The 15,336-nt window shown below is 37.4% G+C and overlaps 3 protein-coding genes across 4 annotated transcripts in view; 1 reads left to right on the plus strand and 2 right to left on the minus strand.

Annotated features, from left to right (window-relative positions):
• Positions 1-1,394, plus strand: part of LOC104813118 (14-3-3 protein 7) — a 2,370-nt gene extending 976 nt beyond the window's left edge. The window contains exons 3-8 of one of the 2 annotated variants that reach the window (XM_019202450.1): positions 11-204; positions 305-392; positions 496-605; positions 725-873; positions 964-998; positions 1,108-1,394. In XM_019202450.1, the coding sequence (XP_019057995.1) occupies positions 11-204; positions 305-392; positions 496-605; positions 725-873; positions 964-998; positions 1,108-1,113 (582 nt within the window). In that variant the 3' untranslated portion in view covers positions 1,114-1,394. Of the gene's footprint in view, positions 205-304; positions 393-495; positions 606-724; positions 874-963; positions 999-1,107 lie in introns of both variants that reach the window. The other variant, XM_010540640.1, reaches the window with a different exon arrangement.
• Positions 1,395-1,399: 5 nt separating this feature from the next.
• LOC104813117 (cryptochrome-1) lies at positions 1,400-4,823 on the minus strand. Its single transcript, XM_010540639.2, has 4 exons — positions 4,009-4,823; positions 3,425-3,643; positions 1,830-3,336; positions 1,400-1,666 (listed from the first exon to the last, which is right to left on the minus strand). The coding sequence occupies exons 1-4, from the start codon at positions 4,358-4,360 to the stop codon at positions 1,663-1,665; spliced, it is 2,082 nt and encodes a 693-aa protein (XP_010538941.2). The 5' UTR covers positions 4,361-4,823; the 3' UTR covers positions 1,400-1,662.
• A 4,270-nt stretch (positions 4,824-9,093) lies between these two features.
• Positions 9,094-10,847, minus strand: LOC104813119 (transcription factor MYB86-like). The gene is made up of 3 exons (XM_010540641.1): positions 10,662-10,847; positions 10,420-10,549; positions 9,094-10,244 (listed from the first exon to the last, which is right to left on the minus strand). The coding sequence occupies exons 1-3, from the start codon at positions 10,792-10,794 to the stop codon at positions 9,347-9,349; spliced, it is 1,161 nt and encodes a 386-aa protein (XP_010538943.1). The 5' UTR covers positions 10,795-10,847; the 3' UTR covers positions 9,094-9,346.
• Positions 10,848-15,336: the final 4,489 nt, after the last annotated feature.

The raw sequence follows: 15,336 nt of genomic DNA on the forward strand, positions 1-15,336 counted from the left end.
AAGAGCGTCTTGGAGGATACTCTCTTCGATCGAGCAGAAGGAAGATGCAAAGGGAAACGAGCAGAATGTGAAGAGGATCAGCGATTACAGGCAAAGGGTCGAACACGAACTCTCCAAGATCTGCAATGACATTTTGGCTGTCATCGATAAGCATCTCATCCCGTCCGCTACCTCTGGAGAGTCCACCGTTTTCTACTACAAGATGTGAGCCCTCACCCCTTTCTTGTGATTGGTTTAGTACAACATATGGAATTGTTTTATCAGATCTAGTCATTCAATGGGCTGTGTTTTGCCTTTTGGACAGGAAAGGAGATTACTTCCGCTACTTGGCAGAGTTTAAATCTGGCGATGATCGTAAGGAGGCTGCCGATCAATCACTCAAAGCCTACGAGGTGTGCTCTTCGTTTCCGATTTCTGACTTTTCTCTGAAACTTTTAATGATTTGAAGGAACGAAACAATTCTCATCGACAAATCTCTACGGTTTCATTCCATAGGCTGCATCCACTACTGCCAACTCTGATCTGGCTCCCACTCATCCAATCAGACTCGGCCTCGCTCTCAACTTCTCTGTTTTCTATTACGAAATCCTGAACTCCCCAGAACGGTTCTGCCCTCCGGAAACGATACCTTTTTTTTTTGTCTTTCTGTATTCTGTGGTATCAAGTGATGAAATGTTGAACTCTGAACCAATGTTGCTCGTCGTCCATTTCTTGGCACTTTCAGAGCGTGCCACTTGGCAAAGCAAGCGTTTGACGAGGCCATTGCCGAGCTCGACAGCCTTAACGAGGAGTCTTACAAAGACAGCACCCTTATCATGCAGCTTCTAAGGGATAATCTCACATTGTGGACCTCAGATCTTCCAGAGGAAGGAGGTAAGATAACACTGTATCTCCAAGACTTGATTGTAATCTGGCCACTAGCTCTAAAGCTTAAACCTTTGTCTATTTTTTTCCCTCTTACAGGTGAACAATCTAAAGGCAATGAGCCTCAACCCGAGGTAACCCGATCGAGGGGAAAAGCCCTAACCCTTTTTAGTTTCTTCGCGTTTTTCTTCTCTCGACATACAGAATGGGATTTATGGTTTAGTTATCGTTCTAACCCTGCAGAGCTGATGATGGGCAAGTGCGGTGCAAGGAGCTGATCGTTCAAGGCGAATTCAGAGAATCCGAATCCAGACCTTGCGTGCTCTGCCAAGGCATTGGCAGATGGGAACGAGTGGCTCGTGCTTCGGTTCCTTTAGCATCGCTGAAGAATTTTATCATCATTTGTACTCTTTTCTTCTATCGTGTTTCTGTTTCTCCTTCAAGTTTGGATCTGGAAAACTTCTGTTACCATGTCATATGGGTTTCTGTTATTACCAAGAAATTGCTTTCCATCAGTGAAAATTGTGATATATCATGTTTCGACACGAGCCAGGTTTATTACCAGAGCCAAAGTACAGACTATACAACAAAGGCTATGTTTCTGTATATGATTACAAGATGGAAACATATAAAATGTATATCAGATCTGCTTTCCGGGGCCAGTTCTTCAGCTCCATAACCGGATAAATGCATTAAACCAAACCAAAGGTATCCTGATTTTCCAACCGGTTTAGCTGGGGATAAAGCCCTGTAATATCCCCCGTCTTCTGCTCTTCTAATCCCCTCTGGTTTTGCCCTTCACCTGTAAACCAAACAGTCCAAACCAGAAACTTTAGAACTCGGCTTTGATTAGACCGGTGTCATTGGGTTAATCTATAGAAATTTTAATTGGAATTTTCTGAAAGAAGAAAATTTTTAACTGGATTCTTGCTGAGAAACCAGAACTTGGCATTCAAATAACATACCCGGTTTGAGAAAGCCGTCTCCAGTTCAGTATTTGCTGGTGGTTCTGCAAGTAGCTAGATGTTGTGCTTCCTGCAATTCCATTTTCTTCACCAGAGAACTGTTCTGAGTAACCTGGAGACCAGACTGGGACCACTACCCCGTCCCTCTCTCTTCTGCCGCTGCTCGAAGATTCAGCCGTTGAATCTTCTTCTGCGTTCTCCACCGTTATTCTGATATTGAATTCTGGCATAGCAGACACCTGGTTCGGTGCTGGTTCAACTCTTGGCTGTTGGATCTGATTAATGTCCATGTTCCTTGGAACTTCTGCTCTGTTGTCTCCTGCAGAGTTTCTCAACTCGACATAAGACTCTTCCTCTTCCTCAAGTCTGATCAAAGAAGAAGTAATACTTGGAACCATCTGATCCTCGTACCGTCTGGTAGGTGCAGCAGCAGGGTTGTGTCTAGTTGGTTCTTGGATTTCTTGAGGCTCTTCCATTGTAATGTCCCGAGGGAATGCAATAGGAGCTGGTTCCAAGTCGGAAGAATCGCCCAGTCCTTCTTCTGTCCCGTTTTCCATCACGGCTCTCGAAACAGCTTCTAGCTGCCACATCCGTGAAAGCGCTTCATGCAGCCGGGCTTTTGCTTCATCTATTCCCACAATGGGTCGTGGATAGTTTGATCCTAGTTCGATACCGGCAGCTTGGAGCACAGATTCGGGAGCATTCCATGGATGGTGTATCCATTCTGTGGGGAGTCTAGAAAGTTCCGGAAGCCATCGCCTCACGTATTCCCCGTGCGGGTCAAATTTATACCCTTCAAACTGTGGATTATCTATACGATCAAACTCACGACTATCCGGGAGAGTACCGGTAATGTATTGCCAGCCAAGGGCATCACTTTCTAAATCTGCATCCAGAAGGGTGTCCCAAAAGTACTTCATTCCCCATCGCCATGGTAACTGAAGCACTTTCACAAAGAAGCTTGAAACAACTACTCTAATACGATCATGCAACCAACCGGTAGCCCATAGCTCTCTCATCCCAGCGTCGACCAATGGATAGCCTGTTCGGCCTTGTCTCCATGCCTTGAAATAGTTCTCATCCACAACCCATGGGAAGAACTTTAGATGGCCGAGAAGCGGCCTTTCGTGGGAATATGGATGGTTAAAGCTCATGTATCTAGAATATTCCCTGAGACCAATTGATTTGAGGAAAAGGTTCACGCTTTCTTCTCCGGGCTTGTTTCCTTCGTTTGCCCATGAGACCTGTTTGATTCGAACAAGATGGAAAACCTTTCTCACACTCACTTCCCCAAAATGCAAGTGGGGAGAAAGAAATGAGGTTGTGGCACTATCGGCTTTTCTACGGTTCTTGGAGTATTCAATCAATGGCCCATTTATGAATGTCATTAGTGCTTTGTCAGCATTGCTCCAGCCCGGTGACCATGCTCGAGCTAGAAGGGCATTGCTTCCTTTCTCTGATTCGTCTTCGAATACCAATGTGTCTGAAGGACAACTAGACACATCACCTACAACATTAAGAGAATTAAAACGGATCATGAAGATTCGTTTTCAGCTTCAGAGAAGCAGGAAGGAAGAACATGGCCACAAACAAACCTGAAATGATCCTCTTGGGTGGGAGAAGAGGCGCTTCGGGATCATAAGGCATGCTAAGGCATCTGTCCCAAAAGGCAGCAAATGTCGTGAAGGGAAGGCCTTGTGAATCATTCACCTCCCAAGGCTCGTAAAGCAAATCCGCATTATACGATCGGACGACTATTCCTTGCGCTGTCAGGACCTCCTTAGCACGATGATCACGAACAAGCGACAAAGGATCTGAACGACAGACGTTGAAATGCTCAGAGTGGATACAGTTGGCCATATATACAAGAAACAGAACATATGTTCCGAGAAATTGCTATACATGAGCAAAGGTTGCGGTCTCAGACCCTCTGATCTCATATACATGATGCTAAAACACAAAGATATTGGTCATCACAGGGCAAGAGAAACATTACTGACTCCATTAAGGCCAAAATCAAGTCTAACCCAGAAGAGCACAGAACATTTATATCATAAAAAAGCCATCTTTTATATGACCCATGAAACCAAATAGCATTAACACAATTCGAATCGCAAAGAAAACGCAAAGCACAGAAGGAAAAAAAAACAAGAGAAGGGATGGAAGAACAAGAACAGACCATACAAGTGGTTGAAGAAGATCTGAGAAGCACCAGTGGCTTTAACGACCTCAAGGAGGGAAGCGACACTGTCAGTGGATCTCTTGGTGACGAGACGAGTGCCAAGGCTCCTAAGAGAGGAATCGAGCTGAGCCAAGCTGTTCTTCAGCCACCATCTCGAAACCCTTCCTGGGTAATAGTGACCTTCTTCTTCAGGAGCCCAGACGAAGACCGCGATTACAGGACCTGCTCTTACACCAGCTGCTAATGCCGGATTATCTTCAACCCTAAGATCTCTCCTGAACCATACAACACTACACCCACCACCACCACCACCACCACCACTGTTCGACATCTCTGAAACTGAAACCATCCTCGACGATGTGAAATACCCAATTCGAAAAGAAATCCGTATTACTCAGAATCAAAACCCTTTAGCGGCTTATTTCTCTCTGTTTTAGCAGAAGGAAGCCCCCCAAAAAAAGGAGAGATTTTTTAGTAAGCGTTTGATGGGGGAAAGATCTTATCTTCTACAATAGCTTTTCCCCTTCTCTCTGCCTCTCTGGAAATGGAACCGCACTCGTGGGAATTATTCACTCAAAAGAATGAGAATTTCGGACAAATTGCAAAAAGCAATAAACATTTTCGTACATTTATTTATTTATTCCCCCCATTTTTCTTATTTATTGCATTCAAACTACATACATACACTTCCTTCGGCTTTCTCGAGAGATTCTCTTCTAAGCCCAGAAATCAAAAAGCTTGAAGCTTTTAGAAAGAACCAAAAAAAAAAAAGAACGGAGCTTGGATAGAGCCAGTGGGAGGAGGATTCAATTCACACGATGAGATTGATTGGAAAATTTTCCACCACAACTTTTTTTTTGTTGGCTTTTGTCTGTATTTTCTTATTTTTTTTCCCCTTAGTATTATCCAATGCAAATGCCACAAAACAACATTCCCTCACACCATTTCTAGATCCATCTACTTATTATTTTTAGATTTTAAAACATTTATGCCTATTATATTGGATTATAACTTTATTTCAAATTCGCTTCAAATTAGTTTTTATTGGTCAAATGTAAAAAATTTATAATTTTCAGATTATTTTTATTGAATTTGGATATAATTATATAAAAATATTTATTCCATTTGAGTTTAAAAAAAAAAACTCAGACCCTTGGCCCAGCTTCCAAATTTCTCGAATACAATCACATAATTTGAGAAATTATGCATAACTTGTACTCATAAAAAAATGAAATAAATTAGTAGGATTATATATTTGGTTTAAGCGAGATATTCACAACCCCGTGGATAGTTTACCTTTTTAATTTTAGGTTTTTGGGTGTTGGCAATAAGGAATGAAGATGATACAAATATTATATTAGGTATCCAAATTTGGATAAACAGCACAACATTTGTTTTGCCTTGAATTTAAAATTTAAATTTGGAGTGATATATATTTCAAATCATATGGCTGTATTTGGGTGTCGAATTGACCCAAAACAAAAAATATTATATTGGGGTATGTGATTCCGAAATTTTATTGGAAGTTTTAGATATGGGAGAGGAGATATATTAGCAAAGTGATGGGGATGTGTCTGTGTGCTCACCCCTTTACCTTTTGCCATTTAAAAGCCTTTTCTCTCTTTTTCTAAATATTTTTTAAAATTATTCCATAATTTGAATTCAAAATCAGACTTATAATTTGAGATTATTTATAAGTCGGAATTCGGATTCCGTGATTCGAATATTCAAGATATTTGTTTGATAATTATAAAAATATTATTTGCATTTATTAAATCTTTTAAAATTACAAATTTTAACACGATGTTTTTTATTTTATATAGTAAAAAAACTATTGTTTAATTTTTGCAATATATGAGTTTGGAACTTCGATTATCATTATATTTGAATTTATAATTGATCACAATAACAATAATGATTAATAGTTCGATTCTACGTTATTTCACGTGGTTGAACTGTTATTTTTAATTTTTTTTAAAATGCAAAAATTCGTTCGGAATAATAATTACCCCAAAAATTGTGCATCTTTTCCTGTTTTGGGTGTTGCCATAATCAATGAAGTAATAAATAAGTGTTTCTTATCACTAAAACATTCTCTCACACCAGCAGCGGTCGGTTTCATTGCACCTCTGTTTCAATCTAATTTTTATTTCGATGATTCAATCTCCCATTTCATTTGATTTTTTTTTATCAAACTTGGTTTATTTTTTAGTTTGATTCGAATTCGATTTAACGAATATTTCTATTCTAAATATATTTTTTATTTTCATTCAATTTTTTCTGACTATCTTTATACAACATTTAAATTCGATGAATTCGGTTACCGAAAGTTATATATAATCTTTTTTTATAGAGTATAATTTTATACATAATATATTATTGGTTTGTTTCGATTTGGTTATATATATTTTTATGGGATAAAGTAGGGTCATTAGAGAGAGAAAAAAATGTAATTTGTAATTTTTGTATCCCGAAATGTAAGATGAGAGGGATCCATGTAATTTTATGGCACATACATACATCTAAATCTATAGTTCTATACCCACAAAATCCATATGCCGAAATGCCAAATAGTCTCTACCAAGAAAATTCCAAATCAGATGAATGGTGCATGTCCACATTTATCGCATCCATTTTCATTTATACACGTCAATATAATCATATGTTACACTAAATATTCGATACGTAATTAAAATCTATGAAATCAATTGATATATGCAAATATATAAAAAAATATTGTAATATAATGGAAAAAATTGGATACGCGAAATTTAAAAGCAATACACAGCTGTTTGACCTACACTGCAGAGAAGACACTATTTGTGGCGAGGGACATTACCATTTTATGGCCGAGCAATATTTCGGCAGTCGAGGGTCTATTTATACTTGATAAGTGGCCCTAACCATGTCCAATCGTTTAACCAAAATAGAGACGTTCGGTCATTTTCGATCTAAACCCGCGAGTAGTTTTCTCGATGAACAACATTACCGTGGAGGGGCATCCCTAAATCCTTTTCGTTTAATCCACCCGGAGTGATCCAAATTCTTGAACATGAGTTAGATCAATTTAATTTTAGTCGGAATTTAAATTCGATGTGTTTCATCAACGGACGAAACACATCGAATTTCGGTGGATCTCTTTCGACGTTTTTTTATCCAAGATGAGAATACTCAACCTCTAGAGTCTCTGAGTTTATTGGTTTGGGTTGCTCATAGACTTGCAGCCATTTATTTCCAAGATTAGTAGTATTTAAATATTCAGTATTATATTATTCCATGGCTAATGGCTATGTATTTATATCAATTATACCGAACATCATTACAATGTTATTGAAACAGCTAAAAGTCCGTACGATTTCTTATCCTCCTTGAATCTCCCTAAGCTCATTATAAGGTTTTATCGACCTTCGTAAAGTTATTGTAAGTTGTACGATTAATATATATATATATATATATATTATTTGAAAGGAAATATACAATTATATATATTATTAACAATGGCGGGAGAGATTAGGTAATGATATTAATTAAGAAGAAACTAAGCACCTAATCCCAGTGACCACGTGAAAAGTGGTCCTATTTTATTATCGGGGCATGAATAAATAAAATGAAAAAAAAAAACTAGCTTCACCTTTTCTTTGTATGTGAGTTAATTCGGGTTTTTTTACACTACACTTGAGAGAGATAATTAGTGTCTTACTAAATATAATACATTTTGTTTACTGGATTAATCAAAATTATCTTTTACAGAGCCATATCTTATAGATTTATCCCTTCTTATACTATAAAAATTGAATTTTTAAAATTTACACATATAATTAAAAAAATAAGAAAAACTAATATATAAATTCTTCAATTTGTTCTTGATTTCCAACTTAATATGTAAGCGTTATTTATTTTTATAATAACATACCAAATCGAATACATTCTATTTTAAACAAGGAGTTTTTTGACATTTTAACGACATTGTTAACACCAAGTCGTTTTTCCTCTCGATTTTGATTGTTAGTTATCATCAATCCATTATAAAACTTTGAAATTCATGGTTTAATATGGAATTTAATACGATTTAGTGTATTATTATAGAAAAAAATAATATGAAAGTTATAATAAATTGAAGGGTTTATATGGTCCCCGGCCTACGAATTGTTTTTTTTTTTTGGTTAAAACGGCCTACGAATTGTTACACATTAATTTGGAATCATTTTTTTCTGAGATAGTATACATTTAAATCACGAAGCCGGAATTAATCAATGGACTAATTTCAAGATATTAAGTACCCTTAGCCAAGTGTGGGTAACTATCATATCAAACTTCCCACGTGGGTACATTGTATTTATTTCCGTCTTTAAATGACAATATATGTATTATTCTATCTGTCAAAATCAGTTAATTTATTGATTCAATTATCCGATTAATTAAATGGTATAAAATAATCAGTTAATTTCGGATTACTATCTGTCAAAATCGTGAAAGAAAATGAAGAAATGTTGTCTAACCACCCAGCCAGGAAACTCGATGCCTCTTTCAAAGTAGTTGCTGAGTATATTGTTTTTTTCTAGAAACCTCATATAATCATATTATATATATATATATATGTGTGTGTATTTGTATATATATATATTCATGCAGAATCGCATACACACACCTTTTTGCAATATGATTATATATTAGCTTAATTAACAATATAATTATATATGTTATGACCTTATTAAAAATCTTTAAATTTAATTCAAACGCAACATTCATGTTTCGCCCAAGACGTTGTCCAATTTACATCTACTATATACTACAATTGACGAAAGATTATATATATATATATATATATATATATATATATTACAAGAATAAGTTGTTTAATTATCGTTATTAGTGGTATATACGGAAATATTACCGTGACAATAATCATGACCAGATCCACAAAATTATGATAACAAAGCTAAGAATTGAAATGAAAATATATACAATGCATTTCGAGAAAATTAAATTTCATAAAATTTATATAAAAAAAATTCTGAAAAATTATGTCTAAACAAACTAAAATATATGGAATTGGGGTTTAGACAAAATGAACTAAAATATACATTAAACTCAAAGTCATGTACAGATGTATTACAACAAATCATTAACATATATATCGTGACTAATTTACACATATAAATGTAAACAGAAATGCACGTATACGCAGACCACACTTTTACAACAAGAAAATAAACAAAAATCTATATTTTAAAAGGAAAAAAAAAAAACTCAGCGGCATGCTAATCAGATTCCCACTTGCATAATTAGTATACGTATACGCACATACGAGACGTATAAAATATTATGGCAAAGGCTAAGAAATATCGTGGATGAGATTTTCATCGAAATAAAAGTCCGGCCAATAGGGCGACCCTCCGCCGCCGTAGCTCGAGCTGCTACTCGCCTCTCCGGCCGCCGGATTGTTGTTGCTCAACGACGAATCGCTTATCATGTTACGATGATGAGGAAGAGAGGTAGTGATGGTGTCATTAGGGTTGTGGTTTATAAGAGAAGGAAGAACCCATGATGATGGATCATCATGATGGCGATGGTGATCATCATCATGAGATGGGTGTTTGACCACGGCGTCGAATGGTACGGGCATTTGGTTTATCAAGTGATCGTCGTCGCTATTCAAAGAAGTTTGTAGACTGAAAGGGACGTGTAGAAGAAGTGGGTCACCTTGTGATAGTTCATTGGGGGGAGGAGTGTTGTCCATAGAATATTGTTGTTGGAGTGGTTGAGTGGTTGGATTAGTGGTGGTTCCGAATGAAAATAAATCTTGATTTTGATCGATAACCTCGATCTGGGTCGGGTTAAGACATGGGTTTTGGTCTTTGTCCCAAGAAACCATGGAGTTCAAGAGATTCATGGCATGGTGGTGATCGATGTCGAGGATATTGGTCGGACTGTTACCGCTGATGTTACCGTTTAGGGAGGCCGAGGCCTGAAGGAGGCATTGGAGGTATTGGAACTTGGCTAGTTGAGTGGCTTCGGCTTGAATGGACGAGTATTGTGATGTTTGTTCCATGAGGTCTTTTAGGTTGGCTAAGGCTATGAGCTGAGGTAAGCTTGAAAATATGTCGGTTCTCGGCTGATGAGTCGTCGGATCGATGCCCATTTGGATCAACTTCTTCTTCAGATGGGTGTTCCAAAAGTTCTTGATCTCGTTGTCCGTACGTCCCGGCAAATGCGTGGCGATAGCCGACCATCTGCATGATAGAAATAAGCATTTGAAACGTTTATCGACATAGTATATATATCCATAAATTAAAACCAGTAATAAGATAAATAAAATGATAATTGATAATACCACAAAATCTATCGTTTCGTTTCGAGTTTCGACTTTTGGAAGACAAGCAAGAAGGCATGATTGGAGCCACTTACTTGTTTCCAAGAATGGAATGGAGATGGAGAATGGTCTGTTCTTCCTCCGGAGAAAACTTGCCCCTCTTGATATCCGGCCTCAGATAGTTCGTCCATCTCAATCTACAACTCTTCCCGCATCGATTAAGACCTGAAAATACCGGTCCGAAAACAAAACCAAACGCTAAAAAAAGTTTATATTTTTCGTCCAACCAATTTTGTTTTTTAAAAAATGAATTTAATCATCAAGGAATTAACTAAACCTGCAAGCTTGGGGAGGGCCCTCCAGCTTCCATGGCCATGTTTCTGAATGTGCTCGACGAGCTTTTGGTCTTCTTCGGGAGTCCATGGCCCTTTCTTCAGACCATTCTCATCACAACAAGGAGATCTTCCCATCTCTCTCTCTTGTCTCTGTCTTTGTGTTCTTTCTCTCTCTAGGTTTAATTAGTTTTGTCTGATCTCACAACGAATACCAAGCTCGCGGTTAAGACTTGGTATTTATATACAGTTTTCGTGGAGAGACTTGAAAGTGAGAACAATAAAAAAAAAATTAATGATGATATATAATTCCTTCGCCCAACACTCTATTCCCTTTTTTTTAATTATATTTTGTTTGACTAGCGTGTTTATATATATATATATATATAGGTGTATGTAATTCCTACATATACACGATGAAGAATGTGTACATAAAAGTCCCTTGCCTCGAGAAAGTCTACGGCTACGACGTACATTCGTACGTCCGCTGACGTAATTTCCATGCAGGGGATGTTTTTTTTTTTTTTTTTTTGGTAATTGCAGGGGATGTGTTTTATCATTCGTATTGCCATTTCCAATATCTTGTTATATTATAATGATTGTTTTCTCCGAATATTGGAGCAGAAAATAACTACAGAATATGGCGATTTCATACACATTTTCACGCGTGAGCATTAATTAAAATATGGACCGGGGGGTTCATGTGTCAAGGCATAAAAGCCGTGGTAGTGTCTCCGTTCAGGTAATAATGTCTATCCAATGTTTCCCGGAGTTGGTGAAATCAGATAAATTGTTCTTTTATACGTTGAATATATATATATATATATATATATATATATATGTATTTACATGGATCGGCATTTAGGTTTCGATGATTTTTAAACTCTTTTGTCCTCTTCTAGCTGACCAAATCGCCATGATTAGTTCGGTATTGCATTGTTTTAATTTGTATATGTATCAGAGTATACTCACGAATACAATATATGTATATATATATATATATATCTGGAACTGATATAAACATTTCTTTTTTACTTCGATTCCAAAAAAAATTATTTAGAATGCTCAGATGTATGATGTATTTGCCTCTGTATACGTTGCTTGTGTTCCTAGTATTGTATACAATATCACTTTCGAATATCGAATTATCATTGTCTGGGCATGGTCACCTTCGTAAAAGTTAAAAAAAAATTCAAATGTAGAGAAAGTTCTCATACTATGAAAAGTTGCAAAACAATTATTATCATTATTATTGATAATAAGAAGATGAAAAATTGTAAAACAATTATTATTGTTATTAATAATAATAAGAATTTAAATATACAGCGTAATTAATTTAATTCTGGTAATTTTTAAATTTTCTAAAGAATATAACTTTTGACACAACAGAAAACCTAGACGTATAAACTCAATTTATAATTCTCAACGCATAAAAACATATGTATTTATATATAACTAATTAATTGTACTTTTCTAGGGTATTAATTCATGCCAAGAAAGGTTAATTATTCCAAATTGGACGAGTAAATTTGGTTGGTTATGTAACGTCCGTCCATACAAAGGGGGAGATTAGATTTTAATACAAGTTGGTTAATGGGGGAAAATTAAGGTGAAATTATTGGCGATGTTTATTGATAAAATATAAGTTTGGTCAAAAAAGCTGTAAAAGCCAAAGACAACAGATACGATCGAGGTCTACGTGGCAGCCTCCCTGGTTGGCCGAAGGAACCTTTCCCATGCACGCAAAAGTGACGATCACTGTTTTGTCGTTTTCTGCATGGCTTCTTACGTAACCCTCAAATCTTAACTAATACATCCTCTACGTACGGAGCGACAATTTGTATAATCCTTTCTGATTTTCGACTTAGTATACTCAACCAAAATGCATTCACACGTTTGTCCTTGAAATTTTATATTATGTCTAAAAAAAATTGGAGCACTAACATCCAAAAGGATTGTCCATATATATCACCTAAAACCCGTTCAATTTCTCAAACCATACAATATGAAAACCCAAAACGAGTAGAAAGTATAGTAATTTGTAAATGCCACGTAAATTTAATTTCTCAATCATTTTCAATGCATGAAAATTTCCGTTGTCTTGATGACAAGGTACAATGTTGACGTATTAATCAAAATATATGCTCATTACAATATATAATCTCAGTCTTGATGCACATGACGCATGACGTATGAATTCAGAGTCCAGAACGTGTATGTATATGTATATATGTAATAATGAGTAAGGGGGTAAACGTTGGAAATTGTGAGGGTTTTCAATTGGAATCAATGTAAACCGACGCTTTGTAAAAGTTTTGATAAAAATATCAAACATTATGTACATAGCACATCACTACAAGAAAAACTGTATATACCGACGGACTATGCGACGGAAATTCCGTCGCGCTAGATATTTGCGACGGACAACGACGGTAATGGGACGGATTTGCATCCGTCGTAACCCGTCGCTCAATCCGTCGAAACATTTCGACAACAACCGACGAATATTTCCGTCGGTAATTTTGTCAGACGGATTGCGACGGACTGCGACCGATATTTGCGACCGAACTTTCGTCGGAAAATTATGCGACGGAGTGGGACGGATATATTGCGTCGCACAAACATAGCGACGGATGGGGACAGACATTTCCGTCGGGACTGCGACGGATTCGGTGCGTCGCAGGTAGTTAAACACGTTTTATTCGTTTTGACCTAATTCCGTCGCATTCTGTTGTGCGTCCGTCGCAATATTGGAGTCCGTCGCATTTCCGTCGCATTTCCGTCGCACGTTCGAATCTATTTAACAGCCGCGGCATGTAGTCTCTTTACCAAAGAGAAAAAAAAATAGAAAGTGTCAAAAGAAAAATGTCGTTTTATTCTCGACAATGGATGTATGAAAGAATTGATTCTATTACGAATCAAAACTCAAAGCAATATGAAGAAGGGTTACAAAATTTTATGTTGTTTGCCACGTCAAATCAGTCGTATTTGGAGAGCGAAAAGCTGCCTTGTCCGTGTGTAAAGTGCCAGAATAAAAAATGGCGGAGTTTGAGTGAAGTGTGGAATCACTTATATCGTAAAGGTTTCATGCCGAATTATTTTGTTTGGCTTGCACATGGAGAAACCTATGATACATCATCATCACAAGATGTACATATGGTTGGATATGAAGAAATCAATAATACGACGTCGGAGATGACATTTGGAGAAGAAATAAGGAATCCATACACGGAAATGGTGAGTGATGCATTTCCCAACATTGTTCCATCGCCCCACATGGAGGAGGAACCCAACGTAGAAGCAAAAAGGTTTTATGGTATGCTTCATACGGCGAATACGGCGATATACGATGGATGCGTCGAAGGTCTTTCAAGGTTATCATTATCTTCACAGTTGATGAATATGAAGACAGATTATAATCTTCCAGAAAGGTGTATGGACGGTTTCACCCAGATGTTTAAACATTATCTCCCAGAAGGTAACACTGCACCTGAATCTTATTATGAAACTAAGAGTTTAATGCGGACGTTGGGTTTACCGTATCAGAAGATTGATGTGTGCGAGAACAACTGTATGATTTTCTGGAAAGACGATTCAGATCTGATGCAATGTCGGTTCTGTAACAAAGACAGATACCGACCACGACGGAAATCTTCAAAAAAAGGCAAGTTAATTCCTTTTAAAAGAATGTTTTATATGCCATTAACGGATCGATTAAAGCGGTTATATCAATCCGAGAAGACTGCATCACATATGCGCTGGCACGCGGAACCCCTGATCCACGCGGAACCCCTGATCCACTGCAGTTGGATCAACGTTTCACTGGCCAGGGTACTCCACAGGCTTCATTTGAGGCCGGAGGTTCCGGCCATCGCTCTGTTTATGCGGGGATCTCTCTTAGAGAGATCCTGGCATCAGAGAGTCGACGACAACAACCTTGTATCAATCCTGATTCGGTTGATGGAGCGTTGTGGTAAGTATATTCTAACACCACTTTCGTTTCCGATCAAAATCGTCCATCGTTCAACTTAATTAATGTTTTTGAATATCATAGGTTTGATCGGAATGATCAGTTGGTTGAGAGTATCAAAACGATCTACCGTTCTGATTATCATGGCCCATGGCGTAGCATCTCTCGGGTCCCGCAAGATGTCTTGGCACGATGGTTTGCTGCTTTTGCGGTATTGACAAATTACTTGTTCGTTTTTTGTTTAATATATCTTTTTTAGTAATTAATAACTAACACATATTGTTTAAAGCAATCTTATTACTGGGATCCTTCTGTGCATGATGTCGTCCATCGTGCGTGGAAGGATTGTCTCGGTGCGAGATTGCGAGATAACCTTTATAGGTTGAAATTCTTGCGGAAGAAGCCGGACTGGATTAGTTTAGACATCTGGGCGCAGCTCGAGGTAATATGGGATTCAGAGGAATCTCAAGAGAAGAGTCGGATCGCATCGACGAATCGAAAGGCGAAGTCTGCTTCCGACCGTGCCCCAGGAACTCACACTGCGGGGAGAAGATCGTTTGCTAAAGTTGCTCTCAATATTGTAAGTATTTTGTGAAAATTGATTTATTTGTTTTTAAATTTTACTAATATTTTTGTATAACTTGTTTAGGCCGAGAAAGAAGGCGTTCAACCGTCTGCTCTGCGTGTCTTACAAGACACGCATCGTCGAT

Source organism: Tarenaya hassleriana, unplaced genomic scaffold (genome assembly GCF_000463585.1).
Source record: "Tarenaya hassleriana unplaced genomic scaffold, ASM46358v1 Cleome2, whole genome shotgun sequence".
NCBI lineage: Eukaryota > Viridiplantae > Streptophyta > Magnoliopsida > Brassicales > Cleomaceae > Tarenaya > Tarenaya hassleriana.

Coding starts and splice junctions, on each gene's coding strand:
- LOC104813117 (XM_010540639.2), bottom strand. CDS start 4,360: ATGGTTTCAGTTTCAGAGATGTCGAACAGTGGTGGTGGTGGTGGTGGT. Junction 3,644..4,008: donor CTTCTTCAACCACTTGTATG/GTCTGTTCTTGT, acceptor TCTGTCGTTCAG/ATCCTTTGTCGCTTGTTCGT. Junction 3,337..3,424: donor ACCCAAGAGGATCATTTCAG/GTTTGTTTGTGG, acceptor TTAATGTTGTAG/GTGATGTGTCTAGTTGTCCT.
- LOC104813119 (XM_010540641.1), bottom strand. CDS start 10,794: ATGGGAAGATCTCCTTGTTGTGATGAGAATGGTCTGAAGAAAGGGCCA. Junction 10,550..10,661: donor GGCCCTCCCCAAGCTTGCAG/GTTTAGTTAATT, acceptor CGGTATTTTCAG/GTCTTAATCGATGCGGGAAG. Junction 10,245..10,419: donor CATTCCATTCTTGGAAACAA/GTAAGTGGCTCC, acceptor TCTATCATGCAG/ATGGTCGGCTATCGCCACGC.